The 20465-nt window shown below is 44.8% G+C and overlaps 1 protein-coding gene across 1 annotated transcript in view; it reads left to right on the forward strand.

Moving 5' to 3' along the window:
* Positions 1-1221: 1221 nt before the first annotated feature.
* Positions 1222-20465, forward strand: part of ADGRA3 (adhesion G protein-coupled receptor A3) — a 130242-nt gene continuing 110998 nt past the window's right edge. The window contains 1 exon segment of the mRNA XM_023223049.2: positions 1222-1472. Coding sequence (XP_023078817.1) covers positions 1222-1472 — 251 coding nt within the window.

The raw sequence follows: 20465 nt of genomic DNA on the forward strand, positions 1-20465 counted from the left end.
GACTGTTTCCTACCTGCTGTGTTTCAGGGAGAAACTCCAAAGTGTCTGAGAAGCCTGCTTACAAACCTTCCAGGTTGTTATGGAGGTAATTTCTCAAAGCAGGAGCACAGAACATACTTTATTAGCATCATAGAATCCTTGTAAAATTGCAAACATAGGGTAGGTAAGCCCTTGGCTTGCAATTGTTAGGGCGAGGCTGGAAGTCAGAGTAATCAATTCTGTTAGGGTTTCTTGGAGGGTTCTCTCATTATTGCTCGAACTGGTGAACATTTCAGGTATCTGCCTGTCAAATTTCTTTCAAAAGGCAGCCTTTCTAGTGAGGTCCAGATGCATCCTCCAGAGTCTATCGCTGTTGTTGTTGAAGGCCAGAAACAGCTTCAGATTGTTCACCGTATTGAAGAGGAACCTGTTTCCCGGATCGAGTGTATTTGGGACAAATGAGACTACCATAACGAGGTGAGAAGGCGATTCCTTCCGAAACACTTGGTTTTGGGTACTTTCCCCATAGGGATGGTCAGGGAAATTCCCTGCTCTCCTCCCTACTCCATCCTCCGGGCCAGGCTCCTTGGGCCACATGGGCAGTCTCCAGGAGCGCACAGGATGGCTTTGTCCTGTGCCCGCAGTGCAAGCGCGGTGATGGCGAAGGGAAACGAGCAGAAGAGTGGCCACCGCGACTGGAGTTTGGACTCGAACTTTCCTTGGCCCTCTCTACGAGTTACCGCCTTCCCGCGGGCTCCCCATAACTCCTGCCCGGAGGCCAAGGCCCGGGCCCGCACCGGGTCGGAGTCGGGCTCCGCAGGTCCCGAGAGCGTGCGCCTCCTCCCTGGACTCCCGGGCAGCCGCAGACACCGGGAGAGCAGGAGAGCCGGGGAGGAGGAGGGGCAGGGGCGGAGGCGGCCGGCGGCGGCGGGCGGGGAGGAGCCGCCGCGGGTCCTGGCCAGGGGAGGAGGCGGTGGCGGCGGAGGAGGAGGAGGAGGCGGTGCTCGCGCCGGGCGGTAGAGCGGCGCTGGGACCCGTGCGGCCGTGACCCCCGGCTCCCTCGAGGCCCAGCGCAGCCGCAGCGGACAAAGGAGCATGTCGGCGCCGGGGAGGGCCCGTCCTCCGGCCGCCATGAGGCTCCGGGCGCCGCTGAGCCCGCGCCGCGCTCCTGCCCGCCCGGACTTCGGGGCGGCCCGCTAGGCCAGTGCGCCGCCGCTCTTCCCGCAGGCTCCGGCCCGCAGCATGGCGCCACCCGGACGCCGGCGGGGCCGCGCGCAGCCGCCGCTGCTGCTGCACCTCTCGCTGTTAGCTCTGCTAGCGCTGCTGGGAGGTGGCGGTGGCGCCGCGGTGCTGCCCGCCGGCTGCAAGCACGATGGGCGGCCCCGAGGGTCTGGCAGAGCGGCGGGCGCCGCCGAGGGCAAGGTGGTGTGTAGCAGCCTGGAGCTCGCGCAGGTCCTGCCCCCAGATACTCTGCCCAACCGCACGGTCACCCTGTGAGTATCTCCCGGGACGCCCGGTCCTGTGCAGCTCGGCTCTTTCTTACCTCTCCGCTGAACTTTGGAGAGGGGTCCTGCCGGCACCCACGCGCCTTTGTGTGGAGCTCTAGGTAGGGGGTGGTGCTAGGGAAGACCTCGTGTGCCTGGCACGGGTGCAGTTCAGGGAAAGGCAAGCGAATCTGCGTCCGAGCTGCCTCCCAGCTCCACTAGTTTGCAAAGTAAAGTTTTCGGGTTCTCAGGCGCGCCCCGCGCTGTCCCGGGCGCAGCGCTTTTGGACTGCGCGGTGCGCCACGTGAGGATGCAAGTAAACACGCAGTCGACAGAGTTAAAGCTCATTCATCCTGGGCTTGGGCTTCCAGAAAACACAATGCTTGATTACAAGCGCCAGTCCTTCTGCTTCTTTGCAAATTAAGTTACACTTACGTGGTAGAGTTTGCAAAACACAAGGACTGTGTGCGAGCCGAAACCCCGAGACGCTTCCTTTGCCTTTTGCTATCTTAGTTTTATTACAGTTAAAGAACACTTTTTAAGGTAGAGTTGTTATTAAGGGCTGGAAACATTTCAGGTCAATCTGTTTATGTACCTTGCAGTCCCGTTTTCGTGTCTGTGAGGGCTCATATTTAAAAGCCAGGAACTTTGGAATTGAATACTGTGGGTTTATTGAGCCTTCCAACTCGAGGAATTTTTGATTTTCGGATTGAGTTTCCACCTGGAAGGAAAAATTTTGGTAACTCACTTGTGCTGGGATTCACGGTTCAGTTTTGCAAACGTAGTTCTGCCAATTCTAGCTGAGCAGTTGGCCCCAGTGACTGTCGAGTTTGTTTTCAGAAGGATGAATTGGTTTGGAAAGTTTTGAGTCTAAGTGTTTCTCATGGGTATTTTGTTCAACTGAAATGTGAGTCCCTTGGCTCGGGGTTCCTTTATGTTGTTTTGGTTGGTTTCCTAAAAAAAGAATTAAGGCAGCCACTATACAAACATGAATGCAAGGGCCGCAGCATGATCTATGAAAACACTTGAAGTATCGTTTTAAATGTAACCCAAATTCAGCAGGAGTATATACAGGTAGGCCAGGTATACATTTCATTACTAACACCTTTGTTTACCCTTTATTTCCATTTTTTGAATTAGGAAACATTCAACCATGAAAACGGTGTCTATGTGTCTGTTTATGGAGGCCTGAAGATGGGTGAAACAGTTTCTGTTTTGTTTGACTCCTTTACTAACACGTTACCATTTGGTGGTGGCAGCAGTTATATTTATGTATTTCTTAGCCAGATTCTTTGAAGTGGAAATTTTCAATATGGGACTTTAATTACAGTGCAAGTGGAGAAAATCCCAATGTTGGAGGAGATTTTCTTTGTTACTCTGCAAAAATTAGTCGTCATGCAGTTGTGTTATAAACATTTAGGTTTGGGGTCAATTAGTGGCATTTACATTGACTCATGTTTAGGTGCAGTTTTTCTGACCTAAAAGTGCCAACAATTCCAGCTGGATTGGGTCAACTACTAGTAAATTGCTGATTTTGCTTTGCAGAAAAAAATAGGGTATATGGTGGTAAATTGATTTTCAGCATATTATCGATTAAACTATTTTACTACTTTTTTATGAACTGGTTAAAATATAAGTATGAAATGTCATTTTAATCCAGGTTTTTTTTTTTTTTTTTTTTGCCTGAAAGCTTTTTAGATGAAAATAAAATTAAGTTTGGGCATGGTGACTTACACCTGTAATCCCGGCACTTTGTGAGGCCAAAGCCGGTAGATCACTTGAGGTCAGGAGTTCAAGACCAGCCTGGCCAACGTGGCGAAACCCTGTCTCTACTAAAAATACAAAAATTAGCCAGGCGTGGTGGCGTGTGCCTGTCATTCCAGCTACTTGGGAGGCTGAGGCAGGAGAATCACTTGAATCCGAGAGGTGGAGATTGCAGTTAGCTGAGATCGCACCACTGTACTCCAGCCTGTGTGACAGAGTGAGACTCTGAGCCAAAAAAAAAGAAGAAAAGAAAATTAATAAAATTAATTTAGTGAATGGGAAAAAGGTACTATTAAGGATCAATTAAAGCTGTTCTGCGGGTCCTGGTGGCTCACACCTGTAATCCTAGCACTTTGAGAGGTGGAGGTGGGTGGATCACCTGAGGTCAGGAGTTAGAGAGCAGCCTGGACAACAAGATGAAAACCCCATCTCTACTAAAAATACGAAAAATTAGCTGGGCGTGGGGGCGGGCGCCTGTAATCCCAGCTACTCAGGAGGCTGAGGCAGAAGAATTGCTTGAACCCGGAAGGCAGAGTTTGCAGTGAGATGAGAAGGCACCATTGCGCTCCAGCCTGGGTAACAAGAACGAAACTCTGTCAAAAAAAAAAAAAAAAAAAAAAAAATTGAGGAGTTATTCTGGCTGAAGAGGGTTCAAGGTATATGAGTCCCCCGTAGAGGGGTCTTGTGGTCCAGTTTCGTCATTTTACTGGGGAAAGAGTTAGAGTTACTGTAGATAAGGGACTCACCAGAATTCTCATAGTAGAGTAGCATCTGAGTCCACGTCCCAGATGCTGAAACCAGATTGCAGTTCAGATGCTTTCTCATTCCTCGCCTTGCCTTCATCTTAGTTGAGCACAGTTTTTGTTGAGTGGCCCCTAGGTAGTAGGTAGCGTGTTGAAATTTGGACTGTGTGTTAGTGCCTAGGGCTACTGCAGATTATTATGGACTTGGTGGCTTGAAACAACAAATTTATTCTCTCTGGAGGCCATAAGTCCAAAATCAATGTATTAGCAGGGCCATGCTGTCTCTGAGGACTTTAGGAATAATTCATGCTTGCTTCTCTCATCTTCTGGTTACCCTTGGCTTGGGGCAGCATCACTTCTGTCTCTGCATCTGTCTTCCCTTGGCCTTCTCCCTGTGTGTCTGTGTGTCTCAAGTCCTCTCCTTTCTCTTTTAAGGATATCAGTCATTGAATTTAGGGTCCACCCTAGGTCCAGGATGATCTCATCCCAAGATCTTTAATTAAGTACATCTGCAAAGACCCTGTTTACAAATAAGATCACGTTAAAAGGTCAGGACTTGGACATTTCTTCATATGAGACACTGTACAGCTCACGACAGAATACAAATAAAAACATGGTCTTTCTTCTCCAGGAACTTACAGATATTTGGGGAGAAAGATTCATGACTAAGTCTCAGAACAGTAGGTCAATGCTGTATTATCAGGGTGCACATGTTGCAAAAGAAACCCAGAGGAGGGCAAGCAAGGCCTTCTCCCTCAATCCTAGTGGGATTGAGGATCCTGAACCAATTCTGGAAAGAGGACTGTGGGGCGGGTGCAGTGGCTCACACTTGTAATCCCAGTACTTTGGGAGGCTGAGATGGGCAGAACACTTGAGCCCAGGAGGTCAAGACCAGCCTAACCAACATGATGAAACCCCATCTCTACTAAAAATACAAATATTAGCTGGGCGTGGTGGCTTGCACCTGTGATCCCAGCTACTAGGAAGGCTGAGGCAGGAGAATTGCTTGAATCCAGGAGGCAAAGGTTGCAATAAGAAAGAAAAAGATAACTGTGAAGAAAATGGTGAGGGGACAAGGGGAGGAAATGATGGGGTTGGAAGTGGGGGACTCCAGGTGCCCATGGGTTTGGAGAGGACAGTATCTGGTTATGCTGCTGTGCAGTTGGTGTTGCTGGAATGTCAAAGGTAAGTGTTTAGTGCCCAGGGTGGTCAGAGAGGAGTCTGGAGGGGCCAAGCTGAGGACGGCCAGGCTCCCTGGTTTGAGCCTTTATCACTTAGGTGTGGCAAGGCGTTTTCAGCTGAGTTGTGACATGGCCACAGAGAGGAAAATTAACTGATGGGAACTGGGAGAATGGCAAAGGTGGGATAGAATTTATTTTTTTTTAATTATGAAAAATAAAGCTATTTCTATTTAGTGGATGAACTGGTCTTCATCATAGCCTAAAAGTCAGACCCTTCAACAGTATTGATGAACAGCACTTGTTTCTGTAGCTATGCTTAAAGAAAGGTCTGGCAGAAATCCTAGGCTTAACTGTGTGTTCCCCGTGTCTCAGGTAGACTTGTATTGAAGGATTAAACTGCTTCTGTTATTATAATACACAAATTGAACAAAAGTTTACCTGCATTTAATGTTTTCATTGAAAATATTTACTGTATTTCTGTGCTTTATATTAAATCTTGCTCAATAATGTAAGTTTTGAAAGTTCTGAGAATTTCATTGATAGAAAGTTTTACGAATTTATCACTGCCTTTTTAAATGTGGGTTCCTCGTGATGCTACATGGTGATTCTAGACAAATAAAAATATATAAAAAAATTACTTGTAATTTGTCAGATAACTTCCAGGTTTTTCTCAGACTAACACACTAAAATAGTGTGTAGAGTTTTAGTTCTTCATGTTTGTTATCAAAGAACTAATAATTATTTTGGACATCGCCCGTGTTGCTCAGTACCAAGAAAAGAAATGCTTGTATTGTTCAGAAGCTTAAATCTAGTTGGGAGGAAGGATTTGCACAATAGGAAGCAGACATTTGGGGAACCATTAAAAGACTATCCCTTATTAAGTAATAAATCCTGTGCTGGAGACTGTTTCAGTGCTTCAGGAAGCCCAGACAGGGGAGAGATCAGTGTGGCTAGGGAGTCATTGGAAGGTATTTTATTTTCCTGGAGAAGTTAGGACTTGAGCATGGCCTAAAGGAGGGGAAGGATTGGATTGAGTGGGGAGATGGCATTCGGGAGGAAGGGTGGCAGGTGGTGGCTGGCCCACTTGAAGTGGAGAGACTGTATTGGGCGAATAGTGGAGAGAGCTTTTGGAACCATTTGCCCGTATGTGGTATTTCAAACACAGGCCTGGTTGGGGTCAGTTAGGAGAGAGTGCACAGAGTGGAGAGGAGGTGGCGCAGGCAGAACCACACTGGAACATGGAGGAACATGAACAGGAGTCTGAGAAGGAGCCTCTGCAGAGGCTGTGGGGAGCACCAGGGGAGAATCTCATCCCGGAAGCTAAGAGAAGTTTACGTGTCAAGGCTGGAATGGCCTTCCCAGTTGAGGTGTTGAGAGATTAAGCCAGAAAGACAAAGGAATAGACAGCACTGGATTTGATGTCCTGGAGTCTGGTGCCCTCCTTGAGCAGTGTCCATGTATCACAGGTGAATAAGCCAGGTTGGGTGGCCTGAAAAGAGAAGTGGGATGGGAGCACAGATGAAGGGTTTGGCTTTTGATGGCAGCAGGGAAGCTCATTCTCCACATGTGTAGTCAATGCACCAAATAGCACTAACTGAATCACAGCCTGAGAATGACTGTATGGCAGATGACGCATCTGAATGTGGTTTGGAGTTCCAAGCTAGGGAGCCTGGGAGTGGCCCACCCGGAAAGTCATTTCTTATCTATGAGGGACGCCCGAGTCTCCATCTTGTCCCATGGAACATGGACCTTATGGGGGATCAAGGCCCTTTGGGGTTAATTGAAGGTTGCCAGGTGGAGACTGTTGAGGGGGGAAGGTGCTAAGTGAAGATGCTGCTGCGTGAACTGCATGCTGTTTTTTTTTTTTTTTTTTTTTTGAGATGGAGTCTTGCCCTGTTGCCCAGGCTGGAGTGCAGTGGGGTGATCTCGGCTCACTGCAACCTCTGCCTCCTGGGTTCAAGCGATTCTCCTGCCTCAGTCTCCTGAGTAGCTGGGATTACAGGTGCAAGCCACCACGCCCAGCTAATTTTTTTGAATCTTTTGTAGAGACGGGGTTTCACCATGTTGACTAGGCTGGTCTTGAACTGCTGACCTCGTGATCTGCCCGCCTCGGCCTCCCGAAGTGCTGGGATTACAGGGGTGAACCAGCACTCCCGGCCGTGAACTGCATGCTTTTTGCAAGTTGCGAGTTTCTCTGCTCAGCCTGTAGCCACTGGGGCATGCAGTTCTCCTGTCCGGCCCACCAGCGCTGAACTCTCTCCCCTGCATGTAAGCCCTCAGTGAAACTCCATGTTCTGTTCACTAGCTCTGGGCTTCTTCTTCTTGAACCTGGTGCAATCCCTTCTGGAGTGGGTAGGGGTTCAGCACAACACCTTGTCATGGGAGAAAGGGGTGTCAAGGCAGGCAGGAGGGCATTGGGGCACAGGTGGGAGGAAGAGGGAATTCTGGCCCCATTGCTTCTATTTCCTCAAAGACATCTAGGCAGGGTGAGGGAAAAAGGGGCCAAGAGGAAGGGGAAAGAGAAGAGAAATGGTTCTTTTGGAATGTGAACCTACTGGGGATAGAAGAAAAGTCAGCAGGGAGGATCTTTTTCCAGTTTTGCCTTCTGATCTGATTCAAAGGGAGATGGTCATTGCAGTTGTTTTTCTCCACCTGGATTCAGCCTAGCGATGGGAATCCTTGGGTGTGGCCAGGTTGCTTCTTTGCCAGGTGAGTGCAGCCGAGGGCGAGAGGAGCAACGTGATTATAATCTGTAGGCCAGCAAAATGCCGCAGCCTGAATTCTCACCAGCAGAGCCGTTGGATCAAGAGTAAGATTGTTATCTTTGAATGCAAAATCTTACGTATGTCTGCAGCCTGATTTCTTAACACCCAGCACGGATTACTTTTTCCATGGACATTGGTTGAGTCGGTGTTATGTTGTAAACACAGTGGGTTCAGGGTTAAAATAATCCAAGGGTCAGTATTTTAAACAAACTCTTCGTTTCACCAAAGTGTGCCTCTCAGTGTCCCCTGAGCAGAGTTTATACTTTGCTTCCTGTGTGCCTTTGCTAAGACACCCTTGCCTTGGAATCCCAGTCTGGGGAATTCTGGGATATTCTTTAATACCCAACTTGGCTGCTACGAACTCTTCACTGTTCTGGCATTTTGATTCTTGCATCTCTGAACCCAGGTAGCTATTAGTGTTTGTGCTCTTGTGTCGCTTTCTATGATACTGATGTTGCTCTCAGAATGCACATACCCTTGAAAGCAAGGACTGTGACTTCTCACAGCGCCTCAAGTATGGGTGGGTACATAATTGTTCTTTATGGGCAAGAGTAATGCTAACAGAGATACGACTAGGTGGTGGAAAAGCAGGAAAATTGGGGGATAGAAGGCGGATGCAAATTCACAGGTTTACCTTATTATAGCAAATGAGAACATATGTTTATTTAGTTTGTTAAGTTCATAGCTGTGGGATCCCTGATTCAAGGATGGGTATATTCAATCTATCTGCAGTCACATGTGATCTACTTGATCTTATGTGTGTGGCAAGCACACACATATAGACTGTGTTGGGAAGTGGCTTGAATTCCTACCAGGAATATTGCTCAGAAATCTTGCAGGATTGGGGGCACAGTTTGGCATTTGGTCTGTGAATGCAAGGCGTAAGCTTTTCTGATATGAGGCATGGTTGCGTATCACCCAGCCTCAAAATCCTGTTGTTTCTTGCCTGCTTGGAGTCCTCCAGCACCAGGAGAGCACATGAGAGAAGTTGGTGGGTTTGGCAAGATACCAAGTCCCCAAACAAATGAATATGGTAATGTTTGGTGAGGTTGCTCCCAATGCAGCTCCAGCTTCTGTTCCCAGGAGCCTGTAAAGATGGTTTAAAAAAACAGACAACAAAACTCCTGAAAGTAACTCAGAAAATGACACGGGATGAAGTTTCTTAAAAGACTATTCAATGACTTATTTTTCCATTCGGCTGCTTCTCAGGAAGAGTTGTTTACTGGCTTGATGCTATGGAGGAATCTTAACTCTAGAGAACACAGCTAATGTATTGTGTCAACATTTTTCTTATAAACAAAGATTAGAATACAGAGTTCTTTGAGAATTAGTAGCTTATTTTATTTATTTTATTTTTTTGAGAAGGAGTCTCCCTCTGTCGCCCAGGCTGGAGTGCAGTGGCGCGATCTCTGCTCACTGCAAGCTCCACCTCCCAGGTTCACGCCATTCTACTGCCTCAGCCTCCCTAGTAGCTGGGACTACAGGTGCCCGCCACCACGCCCGGCTAATTTTTTTTTTGTATTTTTAGTAGGGATGGGGCTTCACCATGTTAGCCAGGATGGTCTTAATCTCCTGACCTCGTGATCTGCCCACCTCGGCCTCCCAAAGTGCTAGGATTACAGGCGTGAGCCACTGCGCCTGGCTGAGTACTAGTAGCTTATTAACTCAGTTTTTGCAAAGATTAGGAAGCTATAAATGCAAACTTGCTCAATAAGTTTTTAATGTAAAACAATATAATTTTAATGCTTGACGTATAATTTAGCTTGCATTTATGTTCAAATACGAACAATTTTATTTATTTTATTTTATTTTTTTTGAGACAGAGTCTCACTCTGTCCCCCAGGCTGGAGTGCAGTGGTGCGATCTTGGCTCACTGCAAGCTCTGCCTCCCGGGTTCACGCCATTCTCCTGCCTCAGCCTCCTGAGTAGCTGGGACTACAGGCGCCCGCCACCGTGCCCGGCTAATTTTTTGTATTTTTAGTAGAGACGGGGTTTCACCGTGGTCTCGATCTCCTGACCTTGTGATCCGCCCGCCTCAGCCTCCCAAAGTGCTGGGATTACAGGTGTGAGCCACTGCGCCTGGCTAATACAGACAATTTTAATCTGAAGAAGGAGCTTTATAAAAGTACACTACACTATTCCTCCCAAGGTTTTTTTTTTTTTTTCTGTCTTGACTAAAGTTTCAGAAATGTTGCATGTCTAGTAAGGCAGTTACCTATGTGTAGAGGGTAGAGTGGGACAGAGATGAGGTAGGTGCCTCCCAGAAGGCACATGTCTGTCTTGGCCACTTTTAGTACCACACTGAGCACGTTGCAGATATTAAACTTGGCTTTTGTCTGGTGGTTTTTTGTTTTTTGTTTTTTTTAAGATAGGGTTTCATTCTGTCACCCATGCTGGAGTGGAGTGGCGTGATCTTGGCTCAGTGTAACCTCTGCCTCCTGATCTCAAGCGATTCTCATGCCTCAGCTTCGTGAGTAGCTGGGACCACAGGCACACACAACCATGCCTGGCTAAGTTTTGTATTTTTGCTAGAGACAAGGTTTTGCCACATTGGCCAGGTTGGTCTCGAACTCCTGACTTCAAGTGATCTGTGTACCTTGGCCTCCCAAAGTGCTGGGATTACAGGCATGAGCCACCGTGCCTGGCCTTCTTTTGTTTTTCATCCAGCAAAGCATTTCTTGTCCTCAGATCTTTCCTGTAAAATGGAAGATTTAAGAGATTGATAGAAAAATACTCCAGCATCTTCCTACTTCTCCCCCACATCTTTAACACCCTGGTCTTTTTGTTCTTATTTATCTGCAGGTGAGTCCCAGGGTAAAGCTGTGCCTTCCTGCGTACACTATGGGCTGGCCAAACACCAAAACTTTCAGTTTTGATATTTACTCTTCTCCAGTTGCATTCTTGATACTTTGTACCCTGGTTTCCTGTATTTGTATCCTAAACTTGTTTTTGCATTCATTTAGCAAATAGTTATTCAGTGCCACCCTGCTTGTGGATGTATGTGACTTCTTATCTCTGGGCTTGACTTTTCTTTTGGTCTATTAGACCAGTATTATCTTAGTCTTGTACCTCTTCCTAGAGCCCCACCTCTTGCATTCTAGCTATTCAATATCTGTCATACCTCCCCTCGGTTAGATGTGACCCTCTAGCTCTTTTTGATGTGATTTAATCTGCATCTTCCTCTGTTGTTATACTCTGCTAAAACAGCAGGGGGATAACCGTGGAATTTTAGAAATTCTTTTTTTTTTTTTTTTTTTTTTTTGAGACAGAGTCTTGCTCTGTCGCCCAGCTTGGAGTGCAGTGGTGCGATGTCTGCTCACTGCAACCTCCGCCTCCCGGGCTCAAGCGATTCTCCTGCTTGAGCCTCCCGAGTAGCTGGGATTATAGGCGCCCACCACCACGCCCAGCTAATTTTTGTATTTTTAGTAGAGACGGGGTTTCATCATCTTGGCAAGATTGGTTTTGCTCAAATGATCTGCCTGCCTCAGCCTCCCAAAAAGCACTGGGATTACAGGCATGAGCCACCATGCCTGGCCAGAATTTCAGAAATTCTAAATGGACAACGGGAGTTTCTAAAGAAGAATTTGTAGGACGGTTTTAAGAACAACCTAAAGGGACTGATGGATCTTTTTGCTCTGTGACCATCATTGCTTTTTTTCCCATGTTCCATTGCTGGGCACAAAACCTTTCTTCCATCTAGAATGTCTTAGATTTGCTAGGTGACTCACACAGTCACCTGCATTATTTATGGCATTTCTAGCCAAAATTTTTCATGCCATGACACAGATAGACGATGATGTGTGCACTGGAGTGAAATGGTGAAGGATGTTCCTGGCCAGAGCCCTTTGCACTAGGCTTGCATCCATCCAAGTCTCATGGTCAGAGGAGTAGTTGTCCCTACCTTCCTGTAACCTGGTTGGTCAGTTTGCGGTTGAGGGTTTCAGCCTTGCATTTGAATCAACAGAAAGCATTAAAAGTTCAGATGCTTGGGCCACAGACCTCATGTTCTGATGTATTGTTCAGGGATGGGGGCTGGACGTTGGTATTTTTTCAGAGCCCCATGGGGTGGTTCTGATAACACCTAGATTGAGAACCTGCTGCTTAGTAGCCCAGGGACCTGAAGGGTTAACCCTAGTCACCAGCTGTCATCTGCCACAACAAAAGAAGGTAGAAGGAAGAGCACAGGAGCCAACTGAGGGCAGCTGCCTCACAAGGGAGGGAGGGGCTGGTCCAAGCAGAGAAAAGACCATGAAATCAAGAGACATTTCTAGGACAGAGAGCTGAGAGCTTCAGGGTCTTATTCATAGAAGCCAAGAGAAACGACTATTAGTAAAGCAGAGAGTGACGTGCTGAAGCCAAGGTTAAGGACAATAGGTTTTAGAGATGTATTGTGGAGTTAAATGAATAAAATGAGAGGGTCTCACAGCAGCAAGCGTCAGTCCAACAGTACTTGAGGGCATCTTGGAGAGACACGAGATTTTCTTTCTCCGAGCACATAGCTTTGTTGTCAAGCTGCGGAACTGAACTAACTCGGGTATCAGGCATTTGGTAGTTTCTTTTAGCGCCTCATCATTTCAGATGAATGACATTCTTGGTTATTAATTTAAATAAGATTTTTAAAACTCACATTTTTTGTCTTTTTTTTCTTTTCCCTATTTTGCCTTCCGAAGTTTAATTTGCATAATATTTGAATTGTGCACATTTGCAATCTTTTGTTCTTGAGTACTCACCGTGGTTGGGGGCAGGTGTGTAGAATTGGGTGTCACACACACAGAAGGCTAAATTATCCATCACCCTCACCATGGGCAATTTAGGTTTCACTCTATTTAGAATTTTTATTAAGCCCTTTTTATGATTGTCTCTGAAGACAGCGCTATGATAAACATGAGAAAATCTTTTGTCAAGATTGTTAACTCTGTATGTAAAAGTGCTGTCCCCCACCTATTCAAGAATTGTACCTGAAGGCTAAGATGTCTCTACACAAGAACAATAAATGTGCCCCTACCAAGGCTAGGGGGACGTAGCGGTTCCCTTAAGTTGTCTAAGCTCCTCAGTCTCAGTGCCATTTTCTACCCTCTTCCTAAGCACTGGACATCATATACAGTATGTGATTAGTAAATGTGATCGGTAAAGGTTCGTGAATTAAATTCACTCCTGATATGGGGACATTTCTCAGTTAGAATACATGGTTCTGGCCGGGCGCGGTGGCTCAAGCCTGTAATCCCAGCACTTTGGGAGGCCGAGACGGGCGGATCACGAGGTCAGGAGATCGAGACCATCCTGGCTAACACGGTGAAACCCCGTCTCTACTAAAAAATACAAAAAACTAGCCGGGCGAGGTGGCGGGCGCCTGTAGTCCCAGCTACTCTGGAGGCTGAGGCAGGAGAATGGCATAAACCCTGGAGGCGGAGCTTGCAGTGAGCTGAGATCTGGCCACTGCACTCCAGCCTGGGTGACAGAGGGAGACTCCGTCTCAAAAAAAAAAAAAAAAGGGAATACATGGTTCCAAGTATGCGACCTGGTCCTATATCTAGAATGTCAATTCTATTGAGGTGTTGGAGACTCTGTTTCCTAATGTATCCGTAGCACCTAGTCTAGTGACAGGCATTTAACAGCCACTGCTTCCATGGCCTTGTATTGTGGGTGGAATAGTAGAAAGCAGGTTGTACATTGTGTCTCCTTCTATATAATTGAAAGAAAGAGCAACTATGGAGATGTAACTGTGAGGCAGGTTCTTTAACATAGTTGTTAAAATGTTCTTTCTTTAAGCCTGCTTGGATCTAAGTCTAATTAAATTGATTCATTTCCCATCAAGATAAGACTTAAAAGCATTCTTTGTTTTACTGTGCAATTCTTCCTGATTCTTTTCTTATGAGAAAGGCAAAGAGAGATTGACTACTGGTGTATTCATCTCCAGGGCAGTGTTTAAGATGGATATCCTTTCTATTAGATATATTATTATTATTTTTAATCTGCTGTTTGTTTGTTTTAAATGAGACCAAATGTAAACTCTTCCTTTGTGACCAAAATGCAGTTAGAATTCTAAAGTCTTTCCAGTAACCTGGAAGTGCAGTCTACCTCAGTGGACAGTGTTACGCCGGCTCTTCCATTCCTTGGGACCACCTCCTACCTCCTGTTTGCTTGCATTATGACAGCTGTCGTACTGTTTCGGAATTATTTATTTACAACCCTAGTTCTCCTACCAGATTGTAGACTCTTGATGGCCATATTTATCTCTGCATCCCTAGTGTCTAGCATGTAAGCACTCAGTAAATCTTTGTACAAAGAGGTCTCATTTTTCTTACTGTTTTTTGTTTTTTTTTTCCTAAGTAGTACTGGGCAGAATCTTGCATTATTCTTATGCAGGATGAATCTGTCATGGATAAACTTGAAACTATTCAAAGCAACATAACCAACATACAACGTCAAGGCTTAAACTCCCACTCTTCATCTGATAGTAAAAAGTGTCTTTACCCAGATTTTTTTTTTTTTTTTCATTTCTTGATCCAGTTCCTGCCTCTTGAGAAGTCATTGCTTCTCTGTTTTCTGTTTTGAACTTCTCCCCCAGTTTGTGATGTTTCTCGTTATTGCACATAGCCACTTTCTTTCCTCTGTTATAAATACTCCTCTCCCCAAAATACTCCCTTGCAGCACCATGATTGAGTGACCATTCTTTCTTAAGTGAACTTCTTGAAAACTAGCGTGAATCCATCCTCTTCATTTCCTTACCTCTTATTTCAGTTTCAGCCTATTGCTGTCTAGCATATATCTGCCATTCTGCATGTGGTATCTCTCAATGCCTGTCCTAATTTCCAGCATTCCACCCTGTGTGTGGCCTATATACTGCCGTCTTCTGTCCCATGCTCTTGCTGAAGTCTGCCTAGATTAGACCATTTTAAAGTTCACCACTACATACTTCTTCCTCTTCTGGTCCTTTAGCTTGATGGACACACCTGGTTTCACACTTACTAATTATTGTATTTGGCAACTGTATTTACTACTTAAACCATTCTTTCACCCTCACGTGGTTTGGGTTGGTTATAGCTCTCAAGGAGGACCTGACTAGCGTGGCTGCGTGGTTTCCCTGCCAAGATAGACACAGGTAGGGTAGTACCTCCTAGAGGATGCTATGCTTTTTGAGATAAGGCTCCTGGGAATAGGCGTCATCCAGTCTGAACCTATGAGAAATAGAGATTGCTTGAGATTATTGCCTACTTAAAGAACATTAGTGAACTGTTCTACTGGGATTTGACTTTTCAGCGCTCCTTGGTGGGGGGAAAAATACATATTCAAGTTCTTCCTTTGGGGATAAAGTTGAAAAACTTGTCCATCAGCTTAGCTGGAAGTTAGCAACCACAGACAGAAACTTTGTAGGACTGTTTTTTGTTTTGTTTTGTTTTGTTTTTTAAAGCTTTATAATATTCTTAGTTCTTGTATTAGTTTTTTTTCCATCTTTTCCCATTTTTTGTGATTATGAAACCTTTTACATTTGAATTGTTCTGTTGTTACTGTGTGGAGCAAAAAATGAGAGGGGAAATTGTTTAGACCTTTTATACTAAGTCTTAGTATATCCAGAGGGAGTGTAGGTGGTGGCAGCTTTAAAATGGAAAGGGAATGTGGGGAGTCCCCAGGACCTGCAGTTAGTGAATAACAGGCTCCCTCCATGGCTGGTAGGAGAGTTTTGGGAGGTGAACATAACGTGGTTCATTCGGATTCTTTCTTGCTCTTTCATTTCTGTGATATTTTGCTGGTCTATGAAACTGATAAGCCTTAATGGTTGTAGTTTATTCTGACCCAGAGTTTATTTTCTGGTGATGCCTTTATTTTTTTGTTGCGATGTTGCTGGATAGTTAAGTAAAACTGAAGATCTTGGCCTTTCTCATTGTTCTCCTTCAAGAAAATGGGATTTCAGAAAACACTTCTCTTTAGCCTTCTCATGAAATTAGTTTCATAGACCTGTTTCTCGTTTTGATGTAACCCCTGTAGAGTTACCTAATATAAAGGTATATTAAGATTTGCTAGAGAAAGAGAACCCACAGGCTAGAAGAAGAGAGAGATTTAAGAGGAGAGTTGTAGGAGTTGGCTTACCTGGCTATAAGGAAGTCCCATAATCTGGAGAACTAGAACAGCTGGTGATGTCTTTGAGTCTGGGTTCAAAGGTCTGAGAGTCTGAGAATCAGGTGGAGGGGGAGGATGTGAGTCCTGGGCTGGGTCTGAAAGCTTAAGAACTTAAGGCCGGATGTCTGGGGCAGGAGAGGAGTGTGTCAGCTCTAGCACAGAGCGAATTTGCCCTGCTGCCTCTTTGTTTAGTGAGACCCTGAGTGTATTGGAAGATGCCTGCTTGAAGTAGGCAGTCGACTTAAAGAGGACCAGTCTACTTCGGTCTTCTCCAAAGTGGATTAGGGAGGATCATCTACTTTACTCAATTATCAATTTAAGTACTAATCTCTTCCGGAAATGCCCTCATAGACACACCCTGAAATAATGTCTTACCAGCTATCTGGGCACCTTAGTTTACATTCACAAGTAAAATTAACCATCACAACAGAGTAAAACAACCTGTTGTTGTTTTTGTTTTGCTTTTTTGAAGGAGAGATTTATTTCTACTGCTCGTTTAACTTTCTCCTAAAACTGGTTTGGTGATATTCGTGAACTACCATGACTAGAGAAACTTCAGGTGTCTGTAGAGCTCTTTGACTTTCAGAACTTTGTTGTAAGTGTCCTTAACTGATTTGAAAGTTCTAATAACAACCAACACTGGAATATCATGTGCTAGGTGCTGTGCCAAATGCTCCCCGTACAACATCTCACTTGATTGCTAAAACAGCTTTATGAGCTCCGTATTGTCCACATTTTACAGGAGTGCCAACTGAAGCGTGGACAAGTAAATTGATCTTCTCAGGTTACACATAGGCTGCTGGGCCTGGCTTCTGGCCTTCAATTCTAACTATTGTTATTTTCGTAAAAGTCACACCGTAAGCGCTTTCTTTGGTAGTGGTGTTGGGGTAAGCCTTTGTAGAACAGTTGTTCAAAAACTTGTTTACATTAAAGCATTCCTTTAGAGATGGCTGACAGATGGGAAAGTAAAGCGCAGGCCAATCATCTCAAATATGAAAATGGGAATTCTGACATGCTCCAGAATCCAAAACTTCTTGGGATTGACAGGATGCTCATAGGAAATGCTCTTTGGAGCATTCTGGATTTTGGATTTTCGGGTGCAGGATGCTCAACCGGTAAGTGTAATGCAAATGTTCCGAATTCTGCAAAAATGGGAAATCAGGAACACTCTTGGTCCCAAACATTTAGAATGAGGGCTATGCAACCTGTAAATGAGAATTTTCACCTAGTGCATATTATGTCCAAGTAACTAACAACTGTTGAAGGAAAGAATTTTAACACCCCATTTTACTATCATCAGGTGGTTGTGGAAATGACCAAATAGGACTTATACTTAGGTTTGCAACATCATCTGTTTATTATACAATCAGTCTTTCTTTGCTTATCTGCTGCATTCTTGAGATTGAAAATTTTATCCTGGAATAATAAATGACCCTATTTCAAACAGCTGCCATGTGAAGATGAATAAGAACATCATAGGGGGAGTAGATGCATTTTTGGGAGACCTCCAATTTAAAGTGACATGAATTTATAACACTCTAGTTCTGTCTACATGTCATGCTGTTGCTGGGTGAGCAGGGAACCGTCGTTCCTACACCTTATTTAATAAAGATGGTCAGAATGGAGGATAAAGGGAAATAGCATGAGACTGTGAATGGATATGGGGATTCATGCTGGTTTTGCTACGAAGTAAAATTGTGTCACTTTGCAAATCACAGCATTTCTGGCCTTCACTTTCCTGACTAGTAGAATGAGGTTTTTGAACTAGACTATCTTTATTGATTCTGTAACTATTAAAGTTTTGTGATTTTACATATGAAACCAAACCTGACAACATTGCTAACATGTATTTTTTAAAGCCACAGAAGTTACATACACATTTAATGAAATTCCAGTCGCTTTATTAGAATTGGCTGATTGTACCATTATATTGCATTATAATAGTAAGGGTGAGGATTGTTTACCTGTTTGGAGAAGGGGGGCATTGGGGCTCCTTCTACTTAAACCTCAGGCCTTCCTGCTTCCTGATCTTTGCTTTCTTTTCTCACTACTAATTGTCCCTCACTTACAAGCTGAGACCTGCCCTCTTTCACTAGGGCTAATGCCAACATTGGGACCTTGAGCTCTTTTTTTGTTAAGTAGTTTTCTGTTTTTTTTTTTTTTTTTTTCTTTCCTTTTTTTCTTTTTGGAGGTGAAGTGTGACTCATTGCTTAGGCTGGAGTACAATGGCACGATCTCAGCTCACTACAACCTGCGCCTCCCTGGTTCAAGTGATTCTTCTGCCTCAGCTTCCCGAGTAGCTGGGATTACAGGCATGCACCACCATGCCCTGCTAATTTTGTATTTTTAATAGAGGCAACGTTTCACCAAGTTGGTCTGGCTGGTCTTGAACTGACCTCAGGTGATCCACCCACCTTGGCCTCCCAAAGTGCTGGGTTACAGGTGTGAGCTACCATGCCTGGCCTTGTTAACTGGCTTTCTTTTTTTGTCCCTGAGTTCCTGTCTTTAAGATCTGAACACTTAATTTTTATTTTTTAATTTTTTTTATTTTTATTTTTATTTTTTTTTTGTTTGCAAAACTTGTTTCGCTTTTGTTGCCCAGACTGGAGTGCAGTGGCACAATCTCGGCTCACTGTGCAACCTCCACCTCCTGGGTACAAGCAATTCTCCTGCCCCAGCCTCCTGAGTATCTGGGATTACAGGCTCCTGCCACCACGCCTCATTTTTATATTTTTTAGTAGAGACGGGGTTCACCATGTTGGCCAGGCTGGTCATGAACTCCCGACCTCAGATGATCCACCTGCCTCGGCCTGCCAAAGTGTTGGGATTACAGGCATGAGCCACTGTCCCCGGCCTTTTTTTTTGAAACAGGATCTTGTTCTGTTGCCCAGGCTAGAGTACAGTGGTTTGATCATAGCTCATTGTAGCTTTGAACTCCTGGGTTCCAACAGTCCCTCCACCTCAGCCTCCCAAAGTGCTGAGATTATAAGCCTGAGCCACCACACCTGGCCTGAACACTTGATCACCCCACTAATTTTTTTTTTTTTTTTTTTTGAGAAAGAGTTTCGCTCTTGTCACCCAGGCTGGAAAGCAATAATGTGATCTTGGCTCACTGCAACCTACGCCTGAAGTAGCTGGGATTATAGGCGCCCGCCACCATGCCTGGCTAATTTTTTTTGTGTTTTTAGTAGAGACAGGGTTTCACCATGTTGGCCAGGCTGATCTCGAACTCCTGACCTCAGGTGATCTTCCTGCCTTGGCTTCTGAAAATGCTGGTGTTACTGGCTTAAGCTACCATGCCCGGCTTCACTTGAGCTCTTTTAATAGGTGAACTCTGGTTGCTCCTTTGCGTGTCTCTGTTACTCCCTCTGCTTATAGGAATATAGGCTTCTAAACCCCAACTCCATGAGTAGACCAGCCTGGTTCTCTGAATTTCTGAGTACCAAGTGAACCTGCAGGGTGTCATGTCAGAAACAGAGACTTTTTTTTTTTCATAGTGAAGATGTCCTTGATGACTGTGTATACAAATACACACACACAAACACACACACACACTTTCATTAAAAAGAAGTTAATTTCCAGACTTTATGGACATCATGCAGATTCTTTATCACATCACAGTGTTATTTTTCTTGCCTGCATTTTCCCCCACTTTTATGGCTTTGCTTGTGTTACCACATATTGATTACAGAATCCTTTGACACCTGTGTTCTGGCTGATTCTGTTTAATGGCAGTTCCCTGTTGACCCTCTGTTGTCTCCCTCTGTTCCCCACCTAACCCTCTAAGTGGGCAGGCTTGTTTTTGGTTTTGATTTCCCCCACCAATTATAAAAGTACATTTGGATCATAGTTGCCTTTGATGGTTTCTGCAGTAGAACCAGTGGTGCCAGTTGATTTCTTGAATTTCTGTCCCCATAAATTGGGAGTAGCTATTGAAAGTGCTTTGTGAGCTCATCCAGGGAAATGACAGGACTGAATAATGATCTGTCACGGGCATGGTATGGCTGGTGGTGGCACACATGCCATCATTTGCCAGTGGCCCTGGAAGCCCAAAACTCTGTTTATATACCTGTATTAATTGTTTCTTTGGGTGTCCAGCATTGGACTCATAATGGCCTTTTGTATGTATCAGGGTTCCTCACCGTTTGAAGTAGAGTTTCAATACCTACTTTAACAGTAGTTCACCCACTTATATTTACAAAAGGTCTCAAGATTTCTTTCTGGTCAAATTATTTAGGTTCTGTACTTAATATTAAGTGATTTCACTCTTGAGTCATAATTTCCAAAGTGTGCTCTCCCAGTATGTTCTAATAGAGGCTCCCAGGGTTTGGACCATGGACTGTATTGAGGAAAAATGCTGGTTGCTAGGTGTTAAGAACTGATGTAAATTAGTAAGAAAAGACAGATAACCCATTGACAATGTGGTATAAT

The sequence above is a fragment of the Piliocolobus tephrosceles genome, chromosome 3 (assembly GCF_002776525.5).
Source record: "Piliocolobus tephrosceles isolate RC106 chromosome 3, ASM277652v3, whole genome shotgun sequence".
In the NCBI taxonomy this organism is placed as follows: Eukaryota; Metazoa; Chordata; class Mammalia; order Primates; family Cercopithecidae; genus Piliocolobus; species Piliocolobus tephrosceles.